The 25,615-nt window shown below is 41.7% G+C and overlaps 1 protein-coding gene across 1 annotated transcript in view; it reads right to left on the bottom strand.

Moving 5' to 3' along the window:
* Positions 1-7,697: 7,697 nt before the first annotated feature.
* The window catches only part of SH3PXD2A (SH3 and PX domains 2A), a 31,420-nt gene continuing 13,502 nt past the window's right edge, over positions 7,698-25,615 (bottom strand). The window contains exons 4-8 of the mRNA XM_017839402.1: positions 20,529-20,646; positions 14,655-14,989; positions 13,736-13,785; positions 11,515-11,634; positions 7,698-11,387 (exon numbers count right to left, since the gene is read on the bottom strand). Of these exons, the coding sequence (XP_017694891.1) occupies positions 9,492-11,387; positions 11,515-11,634; positions 13,736-13,785; positions 14,655-14,989; positions 20,529-20,646 (2,519 nt within the window). The 3' untranslated portion in view covers positions 7,698-9,491. The remainder of the gene's footprint in view (positions 11,388-11,514; positions 11,635-13,735; positions 13,786-14,654; positions 14,990-20,528; positions 20,647-25,615) is intronic.

The raw sequence follows: 25,615 nt of genomic DNA, 5'->3' as shown, positions 1-25,615 counted from the left end.
ACATTTGTTATAGGACATTCTGTGAATGTCAAAATACCTGTCAGCTCTCTAAGAATTAATTCATGACCAAAAGCTCTAACATCTATATGATGAACAATTTTCACTCCACTACCTTCAGTGGAGCTGGATCAAAAGCCACAAGAAAATATGGTCCAAAGCTGTTGCCACAAAAAAGGGTTTCCCCAGACTCATTTTCTTCCTCTCTTGGCTTAACTTGCAACCCAAAACAAACTAAATGGTCTCCTGCCCATAACTCTCTTAAAAAGACAAAAAAAAAAAAAAGCAGCTCTCAGCTATTCCTTCTCATATTTACTGCAACAGAAACCACATCAACTTCTAGACCTTTTCCCAAGCAGAACAGACAAAATGGTTCCCATATTAAAAACAAACAAAAAAAGACAAAAAAAGTATCACCAACTTGACTACACACACACTAAGACCAGCCACACATTTCTCTATCTCTGGTCGCCGACATACTCTCCCAAAATCCCAAGCTCCCACCAGGTACATTCCCACCACCTAACCACTAAAAGATGGGGCTCTACACCAACACAGAAATGACAACAGCATCTAGTATTCAAGGTCACATCAATAACATCAACCACCCAGGAAACCCACTGCAAAACTTCACTTAGACCAGGCCTAGATCCATATTTCTTTTTGGTCACCTACAACTTTGGGACAGCAAACCCTGTAGGAGTTTCCTGTCCAGATGTGCAATTGCTCTGCTAAAGCAGGGGAACACAACAGCTCAAACAGATTTCAGCCTTCATTCAACAACAGGTTTAGGCTCGTAAGAACTGACTACTCACAATTTCCAGAGATAATCTGGGCTACTTAACAGCTCTGGAAACAGCTACAGATGTACACACAGCCAGCTGACCTGCTTTCAACACCCACCTTGAGTTATCTGCATCTCACCTTTAGCCTAAGCAGCAATCAATCAAACTGCTGGCAGGACTTCTCCTGACATGAAATTTGATATTGAGTCTTAACTGAGGAAGCTCATCTGCATGATTCTCCCCAAACATTGCAAGCAGAGTAACGAGTGTCTGCAATTAAATCTGCAATAACAGATCAGCACTGATGTCATGGGCAAGTTAGCCAGACAGCAGAAATGCACTTACTCTGTACACTATTGACCCCACAATATTCACTTCGGACCCTCGGTACAAAAAAGTCATTGTAATGCTACACTCACTTTGCTTTTGCAATATTCCAGGTTTGAACTTATCACAAGTAATGAGCAAGTCTTTTCAGCAAGCCTATTCATCATGATGCAGAAAAATTCCTCCTAGAGACTGGAAACAATTATAACTTCCCCTCCTCCCTGAAAATTAAAGACAGGAAATAGTTAAGTCAGCTATTCATTAAAATACTTCATTTTTAAAAAAGGTTTATTCTTATTTTCTCTTTTTTTTTTTTTTTTTGTTCCAGTTTACTAATTGCTCCAGGCTAAGCTCCAGTGACTGCACTATTCTCTTCTGTTCTACTTCTAGGGGACAGAACAAACCGAATCTGCATGCTCTGGGGGACCCAGAGTCAGAACAGAATCTGATATCCCCCCAGTCTATAACCCAAGGGTGACGATGGGATTTTGTTTATTTATTACTTCTTCCCTGGTGACCCAGAAGCAGTTCAAGAACAAGCTCAAACCACAAAAGAACTGTTTGCACAGAGAAAGCTGCCATGTTGCTTACCTTTCAGTCATCAAATACAGAGTCAATAACAGCTCTCATGGGGAATATCTAGAGAAGCCTGAAATATTTATCTAAATATTAAATGTTATATTTTTAAAATTCTTTTACAGTGCCAAGTGATTCTCCCTCCCATCTGTTTTTCTCTTTCACCTAACAGGGACCATGAAAGACAGGTACCATTGTAACCAAATAACCCTGAGCATCAGGGAAAGGTCACTAAACCCAATGTTTTTCCAGAAGCACCACTAGCACAGGGTTGTTTCACAGATGGCCAACATGGACAGGTTTAGAATAGCCACTCTTGCCCACTCCACCAGCTGAACATTGGTATATGAAACTCTGAGACACAGAAACTGCCTCAACTACAACAAGCGTGTAACCCATGTTTGTCTTCCTTTGGTGGATCGGTGGCTTCAGAATAAGATTGTCATAGTAAATTATGGACTGAAAAAACTCAACTTTTCTCAATAATGAAAAATCATAACACAGAGCAGTGATGTATTTAAACTATCTATACAGAGAAAGCACCTGCAGTGTCAGACCAAATAATTTATGGTCTTATTGGAAACATTTCTCCTCATATTTTATCTATCTCTCCCCTGCCAATATAGTTACCTTTAATTTCTTTTCTGATTTCTTTCCAAATTATCAATATAATTCCCATAATTTTCATTCAACAACAAACAGGAGTCTCAACTCAGGACAGTAGTGGCTTATGCTGACAAGAAAAGGTCTGTAAAACGCCAGTGTGAAGCTTTAAACCAAATTTATTTATAAAAAAAACCGAACACAAAACAAAATTGCACTCTCCGACTAAAAATCAATGCTACCTTGATGCAAGAACAAATGAACAACATTGTTGATGGGACCAGCCCAGCCCTGACAGTACAAAATGGGAGAAACTAATTTGTTCTGCCTATGCCTATCATGCCTGCATGCAGTGCGGTGCAGCTTTTGCTCCAGGAATTGCTGCAGAGTCCCTGATGTGAGGGCACCCAAGAAAAAAGATCTCCTCGCTCCATTCTTGGCAATGCATGCACACCCCACAAAACTGACACCCCAAAGCAGTTATGGGTGACTCTTTACAGACATCTGTGCTTTGCTCCAAGTTGAGGCTAAGATGGAGGAGGAAAAGCAGCAACAGCAACCTACATCCCAACCCGAAGTCAGCTGACTGGGGGCTTCTGGATCCGGCCTTACATACAGTACTTTATTTGAAAATTACAGACACACACAACAGACATGACTACTGAGCAGCACAGAGGGAGAAAAAGAGAAACACAAGTATTGGGCAGCACTAGCAGAGGCCATCAAACAGTTCAAGTGTGCAGACACATTCCCCATGCATCATCGCATTGGTGGTCCCTGCTTCAAGCAAGCAACTAAAAGCAAATGGAAATAAAATAACTTAGACAAACATATGCTCTCAGCCCATCATGTTGGTACTGCTGGCAGCTCTCAAACACTGCACTGGTACACAGCACTTTGATGTGTGGCTAAATAGCATCTGAAGTTGACAGAGAAGGAGCCGCTAGTGATGGGAAACCACCAGCAAATAGCAGCAAAGCTCCAGCTGGTTTTAAAAAGCTGCAAGATCTGCAGCACAGTGGATCCATGGCAGGGCAGCACCAAGGCTCAGCAGTCCTGTGCACCCTTCAGAGGTGTAGGAACAGAGTGCGCAGAGCTTGCTTTTGCTGAGAACGGTCCATGCTGAGCACCCACAAGGGTCTTCTGTCAGTGTAAGTCTACTGATGCTCATGGGCTTCTTGCCAATTTAGACAAGAGCATGTAAAAGAATTAAGTTGGCTCCTCAAAACCAGATTAGTACTTTGTAAAGTAATAGAGGTTTTCCAAAATCGTGTGATTGATACTATTTCAGTACAGCTGCAGAATTCCATTTTCCTGTTTGAATGCAAACATCTCTGGCAATATTAAGGTTTTTTTGACAAACTTGAGAACAGCAGGACAAAAACTAAGCAGAAAACTGAGGTACACTCCCTCTCCAGAGACATGAACTAGAGCCACAGGAGATGTACTTCCCAAAGCTCAGAGAATCAAGTGCTCTGGCTTTCACATTTCTTTTGCACTTTACAGAAACAGTCCAGTTTTTCAAAGGTAGTAGATTTTGCTGCTACCTGGAAAGTCACATTATTTTTGACAGATGGAAGGTCTCCTTCCATTCAAATAGAATTTAAGACAAAACCTCTTTTGAAGAGTGAAGTTTCTGCCCAACTTTATTTAGGACCTAAAAGATCCACCTTTGCAAGCCAAGTAATATGAAATCAATATCCAAATCATCTGTGAAATTCTGCAGGTGAGAATTAACCCAGATAAAATGGGGACTTTTCTTAAGTTAACAATAAGGAAAGAAAAGAAATAAGAACCTGTAAAAATATTTCCATAGCTCTTGCAATAAATACAAGTCATAATACAGTATCAAAATTCGGGACTGCACCAGCAGAATTATTTTCCCTTTTGAAGTTATCATCAATTCTGAAGCGCAACAGAGGATGCAACCAGCAGAGACATACCAGAAGACAGTATCATGCATGGATGACATAAAGAGTGTTTCAAGCATAGCTCAGAAGTCCTGTATTGACAAGGATGTCAATGCACATTCTATCCATAATCCTGGCAACATGCTGCATAATCCTTACACTTTCATGAACAGGTGATACTTTATTGTGAAAAGCAGCCATTCCCAAGCCAAACTACCCCAGCTGTCAGTCTCTACCTACCTAAAGGCCCTGTTTTCATCCAGCAGCCCCCTTCCCCTAAGAGTGCATGAATAGAGAATTACAAACATTTCACACTGCACGTTCCACTCCAAGTCCTGGATGAGGGGCCTGTTTATTCTATGAATATTGCACTTATCCACTCATTGGATTTGCTTTTTCTCAAGAATGAAGAGTATTTGGGAAAAAAAATAGAAAAAATAGTAGGATACAACACAGGAAAATATGAGTTATTAACAAGCTAGCTATGAAGATCTAAAATTAAATAGTACTAGTTCTATTCTGTTAATACTAGTAATATGAAAATAATGAATGCTTTATCAAATTCCCTTGTTTTTCATATAAGATAAAAGCAGTAACTTTCTTTTTAACTGATGAAAGCAATGAATATATATTACAATAAAATATGATTCATTAAGATCTGAAAGTGATGAAAACAATTATATAATGCCTTCGTCAAACTTTATAGCATCATAATGGAAGGAGTCTTTGGGGTGCATATCCACAAGGGCCAAATCCATTTTTTAGCTATACCCATGCAGATGTGAAATTCCATTTTGAAGAGTTTAGCTGCAAGGCAATTTCAATCTCTCTATTGTGTATTTACTATTATTTTATACATTGATTTAAAAACTTCCTGTTGACACATCAGTTAAATATCCCGACACGTGCCCATCATCCTTTTATCTTGAAAAGTTTGGCTTGCAAAAGACTGGTACATATGACTACACTCACCCACTGCACAGTGTGACAGCTAAAACAATGAATAGGAATTGCCTCCCACGGGGAAGGACTCCTAACAAAAATACACGACTCTTGCTGTTACAAGAAAGTGTTTTGAAAGGGAAGACAAGGGAAACCGGCAATTAAACTTTTCAGGCATTATATAAACCTCAATAACGAACTCAGAAGTGCTCATTATTATTAAAGTTGCAGTATACAGCAAGACACAATTTTCACATTCTTTAAATTTGTTCTCTGGCATTGGAGTTTGGAATTTCTGCTGGTCCAAATTTAAGACTCTTTGGAAAGCATGGAGAGTGGCTGAGAGCAAGACTGCGAGAGCAGCCACCTCTCCACCCAGAGGAGGGCCCCCTTCACCTGCAAATGGCTTTGCTCAAGCCCTGCAGAGCTCTTCCTCTTAACAATCTGGTTGAGGAATAAATCAGAAAGAGAAATTTAAACAGTACTATTGATTTCTGCATTGAGTGTTCACTGAGGTGTACATTACATTTAAATATTGCTCTTGATCCAGTGTCAGTTCTGACAAATTTAGTAAATAAAAGGCGACATCAACATTTTTAGAAAAGAACTAAAACACTTCTAGCACTACACTGTCCTCTGAGTACCCTGCCACATTTTCCTGCCCTGCAGTCAGCCTTTCTAATGTAGCTTAAGGCCTTTCCCTCTGTTTCACAGCTAACAGTGTGAAGGGTATTTCAGTATTTCAGGTATAAGTAGAACTGACCAAAATTAGCTGCTCACCAATGGAAAAAATTATTTTCCTGATATCTCTCAGTTGAAAGAATCAAAAAAAGAGATCAGTGAGAGATGCTATGAAAATGGTAAAATGGGAGGGGGAAAAACTGCATTTGGGGGTATTTGCTTTCAAAGTGCCCTTTTAAACACAAGCAGCCAAAGAGCCACCACGTAAAGGGAAGCCCAAACTGAAGCTTTCCACCAGGCTGGAAGCCAGCATGCTAGGTGGCCCACATTCATTTCTAGCATCAAGTAGGTCATTTGCACTCCATCCTTTTTGCTGGTACGGGTGAGGACAGAGGGAGAGGGAGGCCATGACTGTGGCTTTGCAGCCCATCTACAGGTTCTGGCCCCTCCTCAGAGGGCCACAAAGCCTTTGAGATGGGATAAAGGAGCAATTGAGCCATAGGGCACTGAGCTGCTGTTTGAAAGAACCCTGGCAGTACTGCAGGCACCCTTATTCTGTGTCACCCTACACTGCTTGGAGCTCTGCAAACCATCTCCCTGCAAAAGCCAGAGCTGGAGAAGTGAGTCAGCAGGATGGAATAGGAGCCGTGGGACAGACTGATGTCTGTGACAGAGCTGTCACAGGCAGATCCTGAAGCCCTTGAACCTGAGCCTCACAGTGAACTCACATCCACTGGGGACCAGCCTCATGCAAGGCACATAGCAGCCAGGCACTGGAACTGTCTGCCAAAACCAGCTTTGACTCCCCGAACACTGCAAGGATTCCTGAAGTTCAGAGGTGCCCTGGGCTCGGTTTTACTGGATGCAAACACGAATATTTATAGTAGCCCAGGCTCTCCTGCCTGCATGCTGCTCTCCTCTCCCTGGGTAGGGGCCACACTGTACTCAGAGAATTCAGTGGCTCAATGCAGAAGATCTGGGAGCTGTGCTTTATATCCCCCCAAAGAGATGACCTAGTGGGAATGTCTTTAAACAAAACTTTAGAATATTTTAAAAAATAAGTTAATTCTTAATAAATATGTACTTCAAGAAAATGATAATTATATACTGCACCTTTAAATAATGCACTTAGTTCTCTGCATTGGCTTCCATTTTGGTTTCTTTTATTGTTAAAGTGCATTAATTCAAAATAATGAACCACTTCCGCATCATTATTGTTAAAATAAATCATAACATTAATATGAATCACTAAGTCACTACTATTAGTACTGCAATCTAGCAGATAACTCTATGTATTGCTCTATTTAATACTGTCCAGCAGAAGAATATAATACTTCTATTATAATCTCACAACAGCTCCAGCAGTCTTTTATGGCTGCTACCATATTACTACAACTAAAAATGGGGAGAAGTATGGGAGACAGGGCCACAATGTCTCAGATACACATCCAGTAGGATGCAGCTAACTGGATATACGCTTATGTATCATATGGTAAGACATCAAGGTACAAAGAGGACCCTGCACACTGTGATATGAGCTGTTGTGCAGTTACACCTCCTTCTCCTGCCACCACAATGTAAAGGGATCCCAAACAAACAGCCTCCCCTCCCCACTTGAATGCGGAGAGCTGCTCAAACCACAGCACTGTTTGTAGCCAGTTGTGGCACCTGGATGTTGCTTCAGCTACCAAAAGGACATCAGTCACATTAGCTGTAGGCAACTCTCTAAATGATACCACGGAAATTAACAAACCCCCCAAAACAACACCCCCACCCCCCAAAAAAAAATAAAAAAGAAGAAAAAAGGGAAAAATTAGGAAAAAAAGACAAGAACAACATATAAATTGCCTAATTTTTTCTTTTTTTTTTTTTTTTCTGGCAGTGAAACATCCCCAGTAACATGATATTTTTGTGCTATTTTACTCAGCCCCTTGATCCCAGTTATTTTGAAGCCTTTATAACCTTTAACTTCTGAGCCAAATCAATACGAAACTCTAGTGGAAAAAGAGCACATGTAATTTTTTGTGTAAAGCAGTAGTGAAATGGTCTGCCCCTCCCCCTTAAAACAGATTTACAAGGCTGCCTATTATTTAAAGGAACTAGATATTGATCTTGAGTGATTAACAAGGCTGTACAAAAAAAGAAAAAGCATGACTTCCTTAAGTACAGTAGGGATTCAGTCAATTATGTTTACAGTACGAGGCTACCTCTAAAATAACTCCATATTCCTAGCCTTTTCCAATGGACAGCTCTTCCATTTCCCACATCCGTGTGCCACGTTTCAAAGCATGAGTTAAGTAAGGCAAACAGAACTGGAACTAGAGGAGGCAGCTTCCTGATTAGATGCATTGTAGATCTAATTGCTTTGATATTAAATCTCTGAGCCTGAGAAGCCCAGGCACACTTTCCAGTACAAATGTACTTTTTGGATTCAAGTGGGAACAGAAACACATATTTGGCTCCTACTTCAGTTTTAAGTCTCTTCTGGTAAAACCAGACACACACACACATACACACACACACACAGAGAAAATAAAGTAAACCCAGAATGCACAGAAAAGACAAAAACAAAACACAAAAACAATTCCCCAAAAATATACAAATTAAGGATGTGCAGACTGAGTTTGATGGCTTTTTTTTTTCCCTACTCACTGTAAACACTGATGTTGCAGAAGGTTACAGATATTTCTCACTAATACCCTGGTGGGTCCTGCCAGCAGTCAGCACCCTTGGATTCGGACGAGAGGGCAAAACAGGAATTAACACATTTGACAGGTTTGTCTTCAGTGTCCTAAGGGACTTTTGTACACTTTGATATTATGACAAGTTTTGAGAAACCCAACTCTGGGAAGAGAATCAACCAGGATCACCTGGCAGGAGTCAGGCACAGAACTAAACATGGAGCCTACAAAGTAATCAACGTGCTTAAGCATGGGGTTTGTAGGTTTGTTTTTACAAGCACCAGTAGGCATCACTGCCCTAGAACACCTGAAATCCCAACTCAAAGAACAAGACAGAACAACAGGAAACAAAAAGCCCCCAACCCACATCACTTGGTTGCCTTTTCTGGTGAGTTAGCAGTAACAACACTGAAGTCAGAGACCAAATCTCTCCGCGGTGAAAAGGCTCCAACTCTGGACCTACCAACTGTTTAGTAAAAAAAAAAAGAAAAAAAAGTGAGCATCTCCAAAGGATTAGAGTCCCTCTGTTTCAGAAACTTTCATTTGCTTCTCACTGTAAGTTGTGAAAAAGCATTCAAAATTCTTGGGTATTCCACATATGGACAAGAATGAGGAGAAAGGGAGCCAAGATTGTGAAACAGAGTTTGGCACAGAACTCCCCAAGTAGATACATGTGTATTTCTCTCTCACAAAAGGCACACATTTGGTTTCCTATCAATAATGGGAAGGATGGGATGTCATACCCTGTTACACATACAAGATTATTAACAACTTCACAAAAAGGCATTTGACTATGCTGCATCTTCCTCATAGTTGCTTACAACATGTAAACCCCACAAACCTCTCCAGAACATGGCAGATTTGTCCTCAGTATAGACTCCTTTGTACAAACTGGAGCACAGGGAAACGTCTTTTTGTGTAGCAATTGTTTTTTCCACATGTACACAGCAGGAACAGTATAAATTAGGGAGGTTAAAGATATTGCAATATTAGTTCTTTTTTTCCAAATAATTTGAGGGCACCCAGCCTTTGAATGGCTTCACACCATTCATGATCTGGCAGTACCACCAGCCATTTGGGTTCCTTTCAAGGACCTCCATGCAGACACCTTCCTGAAACCCTGCAGTCTCCTCATCTCCTTCATAGTCTGCAATGGAAACATAGATGTCCTTGAGATTGTTGTGGATAAACTGGGACTTCTCAATGGGTTTTGGCCTGACTGTGGACACAGGGATCCCATTCCTCTGCATAGGGAGGTTGGAGGTGGTCTCAGAGCTCTGTGTACCCAGCTGCTCAGGCTGCTTTCCCTTTGTGTCACCAGGCTGTGACCATGCATTGCTGAAGGAGGAATTCCGACGGACGGCCCTAAGTTGGTCTGTAGCTGTTAAAGACTCATTTCTGCGCAAGGAGCATGACAGGTTGTTATCCTTTGGTGGTGGAGACACAAACACTGACTGTGGACGGACAGCAAGCTGCCTCACACCATTCCTCATTTTAACTGGCCCTGATGCTTTTGAAAAGCCACCGGGAGGTTTGCTTGGGATGGGTGGTGTTGCACGTTTGCTCTGGTTGATGGTGTTCAAAGCCTGAACCCTCTTCTCTATCTTCTCCAAACTGTTTGACTTGTTTTCATTTTTCCTGTTCCTGGCAAACGAGGAATCAGCATCTGCTGATGTGGTTTCTCGCTGGTTATCAGGGAGAGCCAAATAATGGGAAGGAGCCCAGCCTTCCATGTCTCCGTACTTCAGGTACCACCATCCACTGGCTTGCTTTTCCAGCACTTCCACTTCTACTCCGGCTGGGAAGCAAATTTCAGAATCCTGTACCTTTTGGTATGAGTCAGTGGTCACATAGAAACATCTGGAATCATTTTCTTGCTCAGTTTTGGCTGTATGGCTGGAGCAGAAAATGCCACGGGAAGGAGCTGTGATGAGATCAGCTGAGCCTCTCCTAACAGGGTCATCTTGGTTCTCAGAAGCTGTGCGTGGGGGGCTTGCAGACTCTTCACTTCTTGAACCTTTAAGTCCACCTCTGAGCTGCCCGGTTGGCCTCAACTGACGCCTTAAAGTGCTAATATCCATCTTTTCTTGGCTCTGAGAATCTGCCTTGTTCAGAAAGGGTTTGGGCCTAACAATTGGCTTTGCTCTAATGGAAGGACTCTGCTCAGGCTCCTTCTTCATGCCTGTTCTTGACATGCTACGTAAGCCAACGTCTGAAGCTGACCTTGGTTTTGTCTCCTCGCTCCTGGAATAGTGACATTTTCCAAGATCGGGCTGGATATTTTTGTCTGTCTTGAGCTTCATGAGCGATGATTTAGGAGAGCTGGAACATGGAGAATTCCTTTGGACCAAGGACAGAGAGGAGCTTTTCTGAGAATCGGAATCTCCACTAGATTCCTTATTGGACAAAGCATCTTCCACGTAACGTCTGAATCCCTCGTTCTCATAGATGGTCTCTTCTTCATGAGCAGCTTCTTCTGAAGACTCTTCTACTTTGAACTTTGCTTTCTGAAGTGATGATACAGGTGAGGGCTTGAGGGGCTGAAACAGTCGTTTTTCAGGAGTGCCCTCTTCATGATGACTTTCACTCACTTCACACTCCGAGTCAAAGCCAAAAGCAGGCACATCATACTCAGGTTCTTCATATTTCAGCTTGTGGGGAGATTCCTGGGTATCTCCTGAAGAAACTGCTCCCGGAGTTGTTCCTTCTTCAGAGTCTTTTGGTTTACTGGGAGGTGCTGGGGGAGGAACCTTTGGGCGGGTTAAAGTACTGGTTCTTCTGTTTAAATTCGGCTTCTTCCTCTTGTCAATGTAAGATGCTGGAGCCCATCCTTCCTTCTCTCCAATCTGCACATACCACCAGCCACCAGAATTCTTTTCTATAACCTAGGAGGTGACAAAGAACATGTTACTTAGACAAAAATCTCAACCAATTGCTGTGGAAACTCCTCCTCTTTCAATCCAGTCCCCTGCAATAGCCAAATATTATAATTTTTCCACTGTTAAGGCTCACCTCTGCTTTTTGTCCTCCACGAAAGCTTATGCCATCAGAGATACATGACTGGAACTCTGCAATGGTGTAATATTCCACTTCCACAGAGGGTGGCTCTGGTGGCTTGGGTAACTGAAAACCCTAGGGCAAATAGGACATTTTGTTCAATTAAACCAAAGAAACAGTAAGCTGAACAGCAGTATGAAAATAATTGCCTTTATTCACTAAAACTCTCCCTTCTTCCTGTGCTACTTCCTAATTATAACTTCCCAGTTCTCCAGAGCAGAAGCTGATGTATTGATATGGGCCGCAAGAGAGAAGCTGTTCAACATATGCACTGTTCATGCCACTTTCACCAGCTATTAAAACTGTGATAATCTTTACCTGAATAGTAAAACATTTTACTCATGGGCCATAAAGTGTGAGCAGCCATTCCACTCACAGTAACAGCAGCCCTTTTATGCTGAGATTTTTGTCCAGAAAGACTCAGCTCTGGATAACTTGCACAGCTGCAGAAAATTGCATTGCAACAGGCTGCTAATAGATTCTGCCTATCATTAAATGTAATCTCAATAAATTATTGCTCTTAATCTGCTGCTGGATTTTTAAACAATCTGAATTAGTCAGTGATATGAGCTAATGGACACCTATTGTATCAAGAAACAAGGATAATATCATAGACCCCTATGAAGAGCTTTGCTCAGCTCGAGTGCTAGAAGAAAGGAAGGACTCTACTACAGGATCCAGTTCTTCCCTGTTACAGACCCAGAACCTCTATTCAATCCCAACACATAGAGGTTCATAAAGGCTCTATGAGAAGTGGGACACTGCTATTTACAGCCATTCTGGCAGCATACCAGACTCTAAAAGCTTTTACATTAAGCTGTTACATTTTAGAATTTGCTACAATTATTTTTAAGGTGATAAATGGGATAAAAGTCCTTTCAGTAATTTCAATATTGAAAGCTTTTCAGTGCATAGGGCTCATCTACAGGACAACTAGATGATGGTGAAGCTTCACAGCTTCTACACTTCACTGCTTGGAGTTCTATGAAAGAACTGCAGTTGCGTCAGGATCTCCTGACCACAGGTCAGAGCATCCACAGACACAGGATTGCCAAAGACACAAAATAATCCTAAAATGTTAACTGGAGAAAGGTGAGCTGCACACTGTGCTTTATTCTCATGCTCCTCCATTTCTAAGATACCCTTGTAACTAACAGTTGATGTTTCATCACGCACAGCATGTAGCATTTCTCAGAGAATGCATCTCTGCACCTTAGGAACCGTGTCTAACAATGTTATAATTGGATGTTTCTGCACTATAAATGCTGAAATACAGCAGAAGCACACTATAATAAAATGCCTTCAGATAATAGGATGGTTTGGATTAAATGAAGATAATTGGAAACAGCAGATATGTTCAGAGTTTCACATATAATATCAATGTTACTTTTAGCATGGGATTAAGTGTCATAGTCTCACCAAAACAAATCTAATTGAAAATAATGCAAAGAAAAATAGGAAGAAAATGCTAATATGCTATTCATCTAGTTTAAGAAGCATTTGAGATGACACAGAAAAATTACAAGTCACATACTGCTCATAAAAGGTAGAGCAAAGATTAAACACTATGTACTGCCTAGATAAACAAGCTATTAGCATGACTTTTGTGCAAATACACTGAGTAGCTCCTATCTGAAGATGACAGTTCTAATCTCCAATTAGTACAAACTTCCAGAATTCCATCTTGGAGGATAGGAAATCATAGGAGGTCTCATTACTATAGCATACATCCTTCCATAAGATTCCAAGCACTTTAAACACACACAAGAGTGAATCTTAGCCACCTCAGAGATGGTGGCAATGCGAAGAGGGGGATACATTCCCAGTTGCTTAAGACAAGAAAATGTCAAAAAAATCAGTCCGGACCAAAGACACTAGGAGGAACTTAAAACCTTCTGAGTCAGCCAAACAAGCTTTAATGCCCATGTACAGAACATGAGCCTTAGTAAGTTCTCCCTTCAGATCTGATTATTTGGGGCAGCATTTTGAATAACAGAAATCCCCGATCAACATTTTGATGTCCAGAGTTTTGCTCAATACTTAAACAATTAAATGAACAGGCATGCAAATAAGGGATCTCTCAGATACCCCCCACACCCTGTAGAGATGCAGAAAGTCTCACAAAGCACCCAGACACCTACCCCGCTGCTAATATATACCATAAACCAATACAAACCAGACTGGATTCTCTTCGTGGGGGCGGTCTCGTTCTTAGATTTGGAGAACCTGAGCAGGAAAGGGCAAAAAGGAGAGTTTATTTAGCTTTGAAAGTACTGTTAAGCACATTTTCCAGCAGCTCTCTGCTGTTACACAGTTTGAGAATATTAGAAGTCAGTATTTGCAATATTTAAGGCATCTCTATGAAACAAGATAGGAAACTATGAGGGTATATTAGAAATACCAGGGTAGCTTAGCTATTCATCTCAGCTAAGCCAGTAAATTTATGAGGAAATCACTGCCAGAAAGTAGTGGATTGTATTTTCTGCTGGAACTGACCAGCTCCATTGGAGACTGGCCAGCAAAGAACTGCCTTCATATCTAGTTTTCCCCCTCAGCAGTAAAAATAATCCAATAAATTAATAACACTCACACTGTCCTCTATCATAGTATTTAGCCATTCCTTGCACAGACTAGTGTCAGCATCTGCATTTTGCAGATGAAGTAGTAAAAACATTATAGCAACTTGCCCCCAGAAAAACAGCAGAACAAATACAAGAGAAGACACAGGTTGTTTCCTTGACTTGAATACACCATCACATCATCTGCATTTCTGGGGTAGGAGCACATTTTAGAGTGTTCAAAAAGAACAAAAAGTCTTCTCTGGGAAAAAATAACAAAGTAAACACATGCAGGGTAAGTTAAAGAGCCACCATCCAGCCCTTGTATAAAATGAAGTCAAATTTTATCACTACGATTGAAGGATCATGTTCTGGAGTCCCTGTAGATAGATCTATAGACAGTGTAAAGGTCTGCTTGTGTGGACTTGGCTATAAGGCCAGGACATGTGGGACCTTAGCAGGCAATGCCAGCCCTGAAAGGTAGAGAATAAAATTCATTGCAAGCCCGTGAAAACCCAGACTACTTTTCTGCCTTACTTATTTGAGCTCTTTGTGGTGCTATCCTTGCTATGGCTGGGGATCCCTGGGCCAGTCTGGAAACCTGCTTGTCTGAGGTCATCATGGCATTGCCATTAGAGTCATTGCACAGGATGGGCAAACTGATTTCCTTCTTGGTGATATGTGTTTCTGCAGTCTCATTTTCTACTTGAGCTTCCTTGTCAGTGGATGATTTCTTGTTCAGCAGGTTACTGATCTCCATGATATTTCCTATGATTTCCACTGGGCCAGTTAAGTTCTTTTTTCTAGATGGAAGATCATCTTTAGCCTTCTTCAGATATGAAGCTGGGGCCCAGCCCTCTTTGCCTAGATACCTGCAGATGCAAAAGGAAACATCACCACATCAAACACAGCCTTCTGACACATTTCAGGTAGAACAGCTAAAGCAAAAGTGATGGATGATAACAAACAAAATTTGCAGTTCTCAAATAAGATTTTTGTGCTCTCTATTAATTTATTACCTATTGATTGGACATGTCAAAGTCAGCTGAGCTAGTAGTGAACTGTGGAGTTAAAAGCCACTAATCACACTAAGGAAGGAGTCTTTCTGGACAAGAAATACAGTTACTCACAAGGTAAAGTCCTTCACCAGTTTGTTTTATGCCCCCCCTTTGACAAGACTAGGTAAACTCAGTATTTTCCCATACTGCAAAAAAGCAAACTAGTGAGTAAAATATTTTAATAGTTTTTATACTTCCTAATAGCAACTCAAAATGGAAAAGGTTAAAATAGGGTGTACAGAGCCCAGTAGAGAGACTCGGTGCCTGCAGTTTATAAGACCCTTGTGCAAGCCTCCCTCCTTGCAATTATAATGGACAGTGCCCCTCCTTCCATAACTCCCTGTTCTGTACGACCAGCTTTCTCTTATGGAGAACATGGGACCCTTAAAGTACTATAGCTTCTTCTAGCACTGCAAGATCAAGAAACAATTTGACTAAGGGAAAAAGGCTTCAATGGAGATTCATTTTCCTGAACAAGCTAGAGGCTATTTGAAGAAATAAACTGGGAAATCTGAACAGACACCTGAATCCAGTATGTGTTCCCGAAACACCAGACTGAGCTGATCATGCTCCACTTCAAACTGAAGTCATTCTTCCACAACTTGGCTTTGGGGAAGATGTTTTTTCTAACTCCTGCCATTCCTAACACCTCAGCAGGGATTTCAGATTACAATCAGACTCCAGGGAGGACCACGTGGATGAACTCTGCTTTCCCTAATGAAATCCTAACTTGCTACAGAGTGAGTCACTGAAACCTTTCTCTCTTTAATCTCTCAAGATACCCAAAGCAGGCGCTTGAGCTGAAAGTGGGAAACCAGGCACCATTAAAATTCTGGTGCTCAGGAAATCTGCAGGAAATACAAAGTTTAAAACAGTAGGACTTTAAGGCTCTTTAATGAAAATGGAACCTCATTAGACAGCAGAGGAAGGAACCGGGGCATGTGGGATATGAGCAAATCATTCCTTGGCAGGTGAGCATCTTTGTTATGACAATACGTGGATTCTGAGGTTTGTGGTGAGATTTCTTCATCAAGTCACATCCTGGCCTCACTCACCATATCCAGACACTTGAATGGCACTGGGACTTTATGGGGAGAACAGGAAAACACAGTTTAGATTTGATTCCCTAGACTTCATTACTGTTCCTGTACAGAAGCAAATATAAATGCTGTATTTCTAGCAATGACTACAAGGACTTTTCTGTCCAAAATCCTGCCTTTTCCTCCCCAGTCCCCTAGATGAGCCAGGATACTAGAGATGCTGCTTCTCCCTAGATACCTGCCTTCTGTCACACATGAAGGCAAAGATATGGGATCTCCCCTGCTCAGGGAGTTTAGTGACAAGTTTTTCCAAAGATTCTGGAGTGGGTGGAAAGCATCCCAACAGCTCTGAGCTTTGTTTGACACATGGAGACTAACAAGAAGTAGCAAAATGGTAATGACTTGATTTGATTTCAAACAGATACACAGCATCCACTGTGTAATACTATGTCAAGATGCAATTTGGATCTATTCAATCCTGTCCTTTTTGAGTTTTTTCTGCTAAGCCTCATACCAAGCCGAAAAAGAAAAGGAAGAAAGGCCTCAACATGTGCTAACGTTTCCTGTTGTGGCAAGGCATCTCTTAGTGCCATTTTCCAGCCCTGAAGACTTTTGGCTTCATTCCCTTTTGCAGTCGATAGTTCTTTTGCAGAGCTACTGACCAATGCTTTCTGTGCATCAAGAAAGTTTTTTTTTAAAGGGCATTTTATAAGTTTACATGACCTATAGATGTAAACGTCTTCATCTGTGAGAAAGCCACAGTGCCCAATGCACTGTGGATTCACAAATGTGCTGTGGAATGTCCAGTTCCAAAGGTTACTTTCAACAGAGCTTGATTGTGCAAAATCAGCAAGAAAAAACAGTTTACATCCATCTTAGTTTGTGGGAGACTTAACGTGTTTAAGATCAGAACGGCAGCCACAGGCAGGTTCTGTTCTGGCCTGTCAGTTCTCCTGCCAACTGTATGTATTTGGATCAGCCTGTATAACCCCACTGCTTCAAACACCTCTGATCCCACATAGTTTCTCCCAATGAATATTAGCAGCAATAGCTGGACGGTTAATAACTCTGAGCAACATATCCTCAGTAGGGAGGCTGTTTGCAGGCTATTACTTTCCTGGAGTTAGTCAATACAACCTGGAGTGAATGCTGAGCAGTAGTTGCCAGCAACTGCCAGTTTATTTCTACAACATCACAAATAAAAGCTATTTATGTAAGTCAAATAGGCTTACATTTTTTACTTTAGTCCTTGAATTTGGTAATCCTAAAGCTCTTTGCAAACATAAGCTTAGAAGACTACTGTATCTCCTTATTTTATAGGTGAAAGAACTAAAGCAACTCATAATCAGCTTCAGAGAAGTCCTGGACTGGTAATGATCTTCATTTCATATCTAAGAGTTGAAACACAAGCATCCTTCCTTCATTTATATTCACAAGCTACTGGAAACGTTTCAAACCCCATCCTAGATTCCTCCTCGTTTCAGTGCTGCTAACACCTCCCAGCTGCACTTCATTCACATGGGCTGAGGCTCAGAATAACCACAAAATGAAGATACAGGCAAATAACAAAAGCCATACTTAGCGTATTGGTACTTATTTGCCCTGCAGTCAAGTCCACTTGGGCACCATGAGACTACCTCCAGGTGACAAAAATAGATACAAAGTAAGATCTAAATGATGGATGTTAATGCCAGCTTTGGGCACGCCAGGAAGCGGACCTACTGCATGCAATAGAACAGTGAGAAGGATCCCAGGTCAGAGCCTTTCTTTCATTTCCCCAGTCCTGATGGTTTTTTTTAAAGAGTCATAGTGCACACAGGAAAAAATAAAGACAGACACCAATATTTCTTCTAGCTTCTACAGGGTTTCAGAATTAGGTGCAGTGATTTGGTTCCCTCTTGATTCTAAAATCCTCCCTGTTTATCTTACATGAAGGAAAAAATGGATTAAAACCATAGGAATGTTAAAAAAAGTCAGAAGTGCCTCTGTAAGTCTGAGAGTCACATCTGCTTTCCAGCTCCAGAGCACTGGAATTACTCCAGAGGGAAGCAAACTAGGGGAAAAAAAGGAAAAAAAAAAAGAAAAGAAAAGAAAAAAATAAGGACAGGAAATGAGGATCAGCACATGGCCAAGAATTTGGAGAAATTACGTATTTAAGGTGGAACAAGCTAATGTCTTTAAGGTGGATTCCATTGCAAACTACTGGATTTGTTTCTACTTCTACACATTGAAGTGTACTCAGTCTGTTATCCAGTCAGCAGGAGTCAACTGCATTCTCTTCCTGCTCCCTCTCCCCTCACACTCATGACAGGAGGAGTTGCTCCTTCTAAGGCACTCAATACTCAGAAAAGTGAATTTCTGCAGAAATGGAATCCTTCTCTGAGGGGTACCTAACAGTACTCAGGGCAGTTTACATACAGTGAACAGCACAAGAAGGTGAAGATCAGCTACCCAGGCTGCAAAGGACCAGCCTGCAGGGATGGATCACATCAATGTTTCCAGAAGTGCTGCCCATGAAAAAAAAACCTTTTTCTAAGAGTTTAATCCTCTAGCAAGAGTGTAGTGTAATGCTCCAGAGCAGCAGAGAGGATGATAGTTGACACCCCACATGCTTGGCACACATATGGGGAGCACCTAATCAATTTTTTCGACAAGAAGAGGTGTTTGTCAACTCAAAAACGAGTTGAGGTCTCTTACAAAAAAGCCAAGCACATGCTGCATTCCTCAAGTATCATGGGGTGGCTGGGGCATCCACTGTCCTTCTAGCAGATTGCCATGAATGAAGGTGCCATGTGAATCACTGCAGCAAGTGCCTCCATCCTGCAGAAGGCATTTTTGCTATACAAAAAAATGTGTCTTTTGGGTTGGCCCAAAAGAGTGTGTGAGAAAACAGGGAAAAAAAATTCTGCTTATTGTAGAAGTGTTAACATATCAAAGGGAAACCTACAGTAGTAACCAGGCTACATTTCAGAAAGAGAATTAAAAAAAAACAACTAGAGATGTCTTGCAATGGTTCTCCCCTCAGAAAACCTATGCGCTCAATTCCCCATCTGCAACTTTGGATTCCACTTCTGTGGATGATTAAAGGAGAAAAAAATGTGACCTGACCAAACCCAGGCATTTTTGAGTTCCTCCTATCTAGAGTGCCTTCCTGGCTCCACTGCTATCTTTATTAGCTTATTCGCTCTATGGGACCATTAAATAGAAGAAAAAAATCAGCTTTCTAAGTAAGGGAAATCAAGAAAAACAACAACATTGCTTCAGTCAGCATTTTCATAGTCCTCATTCATAGTCGATAAATTAAGCAGAATTCAAACAAAAGCAAGTTATGACTTAGGGAGGGAAAGGGGAAAAAATAATCACTGTAATTACAAGTTGAATGGAAAAAGATGACTAGATGAGATGTTTTGCAGTGCTGAGAGATAAACCTTCATTTTTTAGCTACCTATTGTATCGCATCTTGTTTAAAGAGAAATGGGATATCACAGCACTGCCAGATTCACACTAAGATACAAGACAAGGAGCAGAATCATGAAAGAGCACTAAAACCTAAATGCTGTGTGAACCCAGATGAAGAAAGTTCTCATTAAGTACTTACCCTGACACCTTACATCATTGAGACAGCATCTAACCTACACTCTTCCCCATAAGCATTTAAAAAGGAGATTTTTAAGTCAAAACTCCCTGCTAAGACTACTGTTCCAAATATATAACAAAGTTTGATACCCAATAACAACTTTACCTGCTTTTGGAATATAGTCCCTCTACATTAGGAATATCTAATGTTGACAGGTAGAAGTCAAGGCAAATTAGTTGAAACCATTGGTAAGTTTGGGAGAGGGCTGTAGCCAGCAAACTGATCTCTTATATCCCTGAAAGTAGCACTTACCTGCCCCAAACAGCTCAAGAGATCACAATCAGTCTTTCAGCATTACTATAAATAGATTTAAACATGTTGCAGAATAACTCTTATACTGGAAACACATTGAAATCACACACAACAGAAAGCCTTGTTAGGTCTCACAGATCTTAACTCAGATATGGGCTTTTAACTTGAAGCAAGAAAAAAACCCTCTAAAACTACAAGTTAAGGCATTTCCTCACTGGAACAGTCCACAGCCTTTGCAGACACTGTAGTGTTACTTTAATCACCATTGTATCGCCTTAGACTCTATGTTTCTTCAAGAGGCATTATGAAAAATTTGGGCTTCCTTGCCCAGCTACAGAAGTATTTAAACTCTAACATTAAGTGAATGATCAGAAAAGCTCATTGTCACAGTTTCTGTAACGATCAGGCTGCAGAGTTTCTTTACCTTATGTACCACCATCCTTCCAGGTTCTTTTGGATGACCTCCACGGTGACCCCTTTCTCGAACCCAATCTCATCCTTCCCCTGGCTGGCGTACGGCTGGATAGTGACATATTTCTCTTCTAGTGAGGGGAGAAAAGGTAACATCAGTTAGGGTCAGAATCAGTCCAGCTGTTTTTCTGTACTGCTTGCTTTTAAACTGTTATGCAGTGATTACGTGAAGCCATTACAAAAGGCGGAGCCCTGCTCAGGGGCCCACTGGTTATTTATGCTGACGACATGATAGATAATCAGCCTCTTGCCACTACCCTGCTGCTGATAATCACAAAATGTTTCCATGCCAATAATGACACAAAGTCTCCAGAGAGCTTTCCCCCCTTCTTCCCTCTCCTCCCCCCTCCAAGTTTCTTGAGCGGGTAAGGGAGAGGATTTGAAGCTGGACTTAACTCCCATACTGTAACTTGACAGAATCAATCCGGCTGCCAAATCAGCCAAGCGTCACCACAGGAGCTCCAGCCAGTTGGCTCTTTGTGCATGCACATGGCTGCACAAAGCATTGTGTTACTGAAACCCGAGCAGGACAGATCTCCCCAGCTCAGAGGGGCTGGCCCTCATGCTGCTCTCCTTGCACCTCCCAAGCAGCATAGGTCTACAGCAATGAGCTTGAAACAACATTAAAAAAATGTGACAAAAGAATAAAAGAGGTTTGCATTTGACAGCATTTGCATTCATGGGTTGTGAAGTGTTTCACAAACATACTTTTGCTAGGCTTCACTCCAGAGAAATGCACGTGTGGCTCGGGTAAAGGAGGGCCAGAACTAAGACGTACTTCAAAAGCAAAGACTGGATTTCAAGTACAGTGTTTGAGCCAAAAATTTAGCATCCCTATTTGTCTCCAGCATCTATCCCCTTCCCTGCCAGGCAGAGGTAAGCAAGCAGACTTGCTGAGAACAAACCAAGGAGCAGAGCAGAACAGACACTTGTCAGCATCTTCCTCCACCCACCAGGAGACATTTACTGCAGCATTTCTATCATACTTAAGGTCAACCATTTCCTCTGGAGCTTAAAAAATTACAACTGGCATTGAAAACTTGAACTACCAGCCTTCCTCTGCAGCAGCAGACACAAATGGCCACCAAGACTCTCTCCTCAACCCAAACTACAGTGCAGGTAACAGCATGAGTTTCTATAGCTAGATTAAAGGCAGGGAAGGCAAGCAATAAAGTGCACCTCAGCTGGCCTTCCTAGCACTTTCTACTGGCAGTCACAACAAGGCACAATAAAGCATGGAAGAAAACAAATAGAGGGCTGTCAGTGCACAGGAATTGGCAGGAAATTAAGTGAATCCAGAGCTCCTGATCACTGCAGAACAAAAGAGCTATGAAAAGGTTGCAGCAACTTGAAAGAAACACTCTTCAAGAGAGTAAATCAGACCCAATCGACTATTTGCTTTTGTGGCTCAACTGTATTTTGTTTCTGGGGGAAGCCTGCAAACCTTAATAAAAAACCCCAACAAACCCTTACTGAGACAAAGTAAGTAATAATACCTCAGAAAGGGGGAAATAATGTTGACAGAGCATCTGATGGCAGAGAATTCAGCAGAGCTACATCTCTGAAGTCAAGTTCCCTTGACGGGTCACAGTCGGATCCTTCTAATTCTGATGGGGCAAAATCTGTCAAAACTTTTGCCACCAAGAGGAAAACGCTCTTTACTGCTTTCCCCTAGGAGGGCTGCTTAACTGTCTCATCACTGGTAAGAAATTCCAGTTAGTTTGTAATTCACCATCAGGATATGACACCTTCCACACAGAAATACTCCACTACAAGATGGGGCCTGACGAATGAAACCTGGCTAATGAAACCCCGCTTCCAAGTCAGAGGACAATTTTCCTAGCTGGGTTTCCACCCTGCATGGTAAAACTGGACACAATTTTTCCTCTTTTTCAAGTCACCGCTGCAGAAGTAGCTACATGTCTGGTTTCTGCAAAGCCCTGAGCACTAACTGGAACTGCAGAAGATCCCTGGGCAGCTAGATCTTGTCCCTGAAAGGGCCAAGGGAAAGTTCAGAGCTGCACTGTCCAGATACATGTTGCTTAGACACTTCCAGGGATGTTTCTAGGACAGTAATAAAGAGCTAAGCATATATTTGCTAGGCCTTGGAAGAAAGCCCTGTTTTTTCTTTCTTCCATACCAAAGCTGCTTTATAACCCAGGCTATCAGAGTTCACTCTTCCTGCTACAACTACCGCAGAAGTTTGTGTTTATTCTATTTTTCCTCCCCAAAAACACCAGTCTCTGCTGCAGCTAAACCCAGCTATTCAGCTCCTCTTGCTGCACAAAGTGGTCTCACTCTTCAGGGATGTGACTTCCCCTCTTCTGCTGATGACAGCGTAGGAGGCCATGAGTGAGGGATCATTCCTAGCTTTCAACACAACTTTCCAAACTCCTGCTCCAGCAGGACTTCTCCTTCTCCTGAGGAATTGAGACAGCAGTCACGCTTCAAAACCAAAAGCATTTGAGTCTGATCGCTCAAGAAATCAAAGGTGTGGGTAAGGGTCCTTTGCAAATTAGGATGCAATCACCTACAACTGCAACCACAAACACAACTTCTGGGCCTGCAGCTATGCTTGTGGGTACGTATCAGCACTCTACCTGTTCATTGCTGGCTAGGAGGAAGGCAGACGCCAACTCTGGACTTCCCTTCCAATTTAGTTTAAAGGTAAGGCAGAAGAGCAGAGGTATCCTCCAACTCTTCTTATTCTGGCTACAACTGGCCGGGAAGGATTGACCATGCTACTGAGGTGGCACATTGAAAAAGTGGCTACCAGCTGCATGGAGAAGCCACATCCCCAGCTGAGAGAGCTGCAGCCTCTTTCCCAAGATTTTCACTATTGCCTAGGTTTTACTGAGGAGAGACTCTGCTCTAGCAGAGCACTCTACCCCCAGTACTGAGATTCCTGCTTTGCCTGTTGCTGCTCTCACCTTGCTGCCTTGCACACATCACATGTGATATCACCCATCAGAGGCTCTGAATGATCCACTCTAGAAATTCAAACACTGAGTTATTGAGGAGGATGGAGCCTCATCCAAATACCCGGGCACTGGGATGCACAGGTAAGGCTCTTCTGAACTGCCACTGTCTTATCCTGTCTATGAGCACCATTGCTTATATCTTCTGTCCTGTGGCTTTCAACTCAAACCCACTGCTCTTCGAGAGGAAAGGCCTTTAGGTGACTCCTCCCTATACAGAGGAAGTAGAAAAATGAGAGTGCATGGAAGTAGGGAGGGAAGAGAAGGGATTTTCTGTGAAGCAAGACAATCAAAAGTGCTAAAAATCCACTTAGAAAAGGAGGTCCTACAATGTTTTTGTTTAGCAGCTCTATTTTCAAGCCTACAGATCAAAACCAAGAAGCCACATTACAATTTCCCCTCGCAAAGTACTTCCACAGCAAAAATTACAGCCATTTGCAGGATTACACATTTGGTTTCTGTCAGTGCTGCTGGTGGTACCTCAAACATACATGAGGTTTGTAACTTAAACAGTATTCTGGAGATACAGCTCCTTTTAATCAAAGTGTAAATTGCGTTTTGTTTCTCAAAGATTATCTCTAGCCAGTGGACATTTGGTATAAATCAATATTTGCTGAAGGGAGCAGGGGAGCTTTCAGTAGATGTGTCACTTAAGAGGACTGATACAGCATTCAACGTATCAGGTTCTTATTCAAAAGTCTTAAAGAGAAGATATTTCATGCTTCATGACTGACACGTAAAGTTACTGTAAAGACTTAACACAGATAAATGGTTTCATGAGAGAATCAGAAGAGCATCAAACAGCAGAACGACACTGCTCTAAGTTATACTGACAAATCTGATATAACAAGCTTGTTTCATTCAGCTTCTGTGACAGGCAATAGTATAAAATACAAGCCAGTGAACCATCCCAGACCTACTATTAAAGTTATATGCCCAGATCTACAGAGAATAAAATAGTGTATAATTTTGGTTCATTAAGTTTTGACCCAAGAATTACCAGGGGAAAAATAAAAAAGGCTATCAAAAGTATAATTTGTATTCCCCAGCTGCAGCTTCTGTTACATCAACTTGTTGAGGTCAAGTGGGCAGAATAAACTTTACTACATGCTACAAAGCACATATACCAGCTTAGAGGCTGCACTTTTGAAGTAATGGGATGAAAGTTCTATTCCCCCTTCAAGGAGAAAATGGCAAGGAGGCATCTCTGTTCTTAGTGAGTGACATCCAGGGATGTATCAACAGGTCAATTAGCAAATTTCACTTATATTTCTTTATTGCCAATTTGCAGGTCAAAGACATCTTCCCCAGCCGAAGTGATGGAGGTTCCTCTGCTGGAAATTCAGCTGCACTAGTAAATCTGAACAAGGCACACATGAAGAAGCAAAGCCTGTTTGGCAAACAGCTACAATACAGGTCTGTCACATCATGCATTATCCAACTGGAACCTACTTGGGTTGGAAGGAAAGGATTAGTATGTGTCATTTTCCTTCCTACCCAGACACAGACACTATTTAAAATATGCACAACAAGAATTCTTGCACTATTTGTACTACCCAACTCATACCACACTGCTGTAGCTGTGCCTCCCAGACACCACAGCAGCCCAGTGCTCAGTTCACTAGTTATTCCAAAGCCTCACTTCTCTATCAATCTTTCTACTCTTTCTTTTCCTCCTTCCCAAATAAAGGCAAGCTTCTATTTCAATCTGGTTCTACCTAAAATCTCCAGAAGAAATGCAGTAGAGGTTTGGGGCCAAAATACAGGGACAGATTTTGGTAGATCACTGGGAAAACAGTGTGGACAGCAGAGGACAGCACCCATGTCCTTGGAACAGACCATAGTACTACAGAGAGGGCTTTTACTAGCAACAAAGATTTCCTCCAGAAAACATAGCACAGATCTGGCTGTCCAGCTGGAAGGTGTGCACATATACAGGACAAAAGAATTGAGCTGCACAATGCCCTGCATTACAGCCACATACTCTGTGTGTTCTGTACAGATGTACACAACAGGCCTGGTACAAGGAAGTCACTGGTATTATAACTACTAGAAGACAAAA

The sequence above is a fragment of the Lepidothrix coronata genome, unplaced genomic scaffold (genome assembly GCF_001604755.1).
Source record: "Lepidothrix coronata isolate B3197 unplaced genomic scaffold, Lepidothrix_coronata-1.0 Scaffold8, whole genome shotgun sequence".
In the NCBI taxonomy this organism is placed as follows: Eukaryota; Metazoa; Chordata; class Aves; order Passeriformes; family Pipridae; genus Lepidothrix; species Lepidothrix coronata.
Note: the sequence above shows the minus strand (reverse complement) of the source record. Positions and strands in the feature narration are given on the sequence as shown.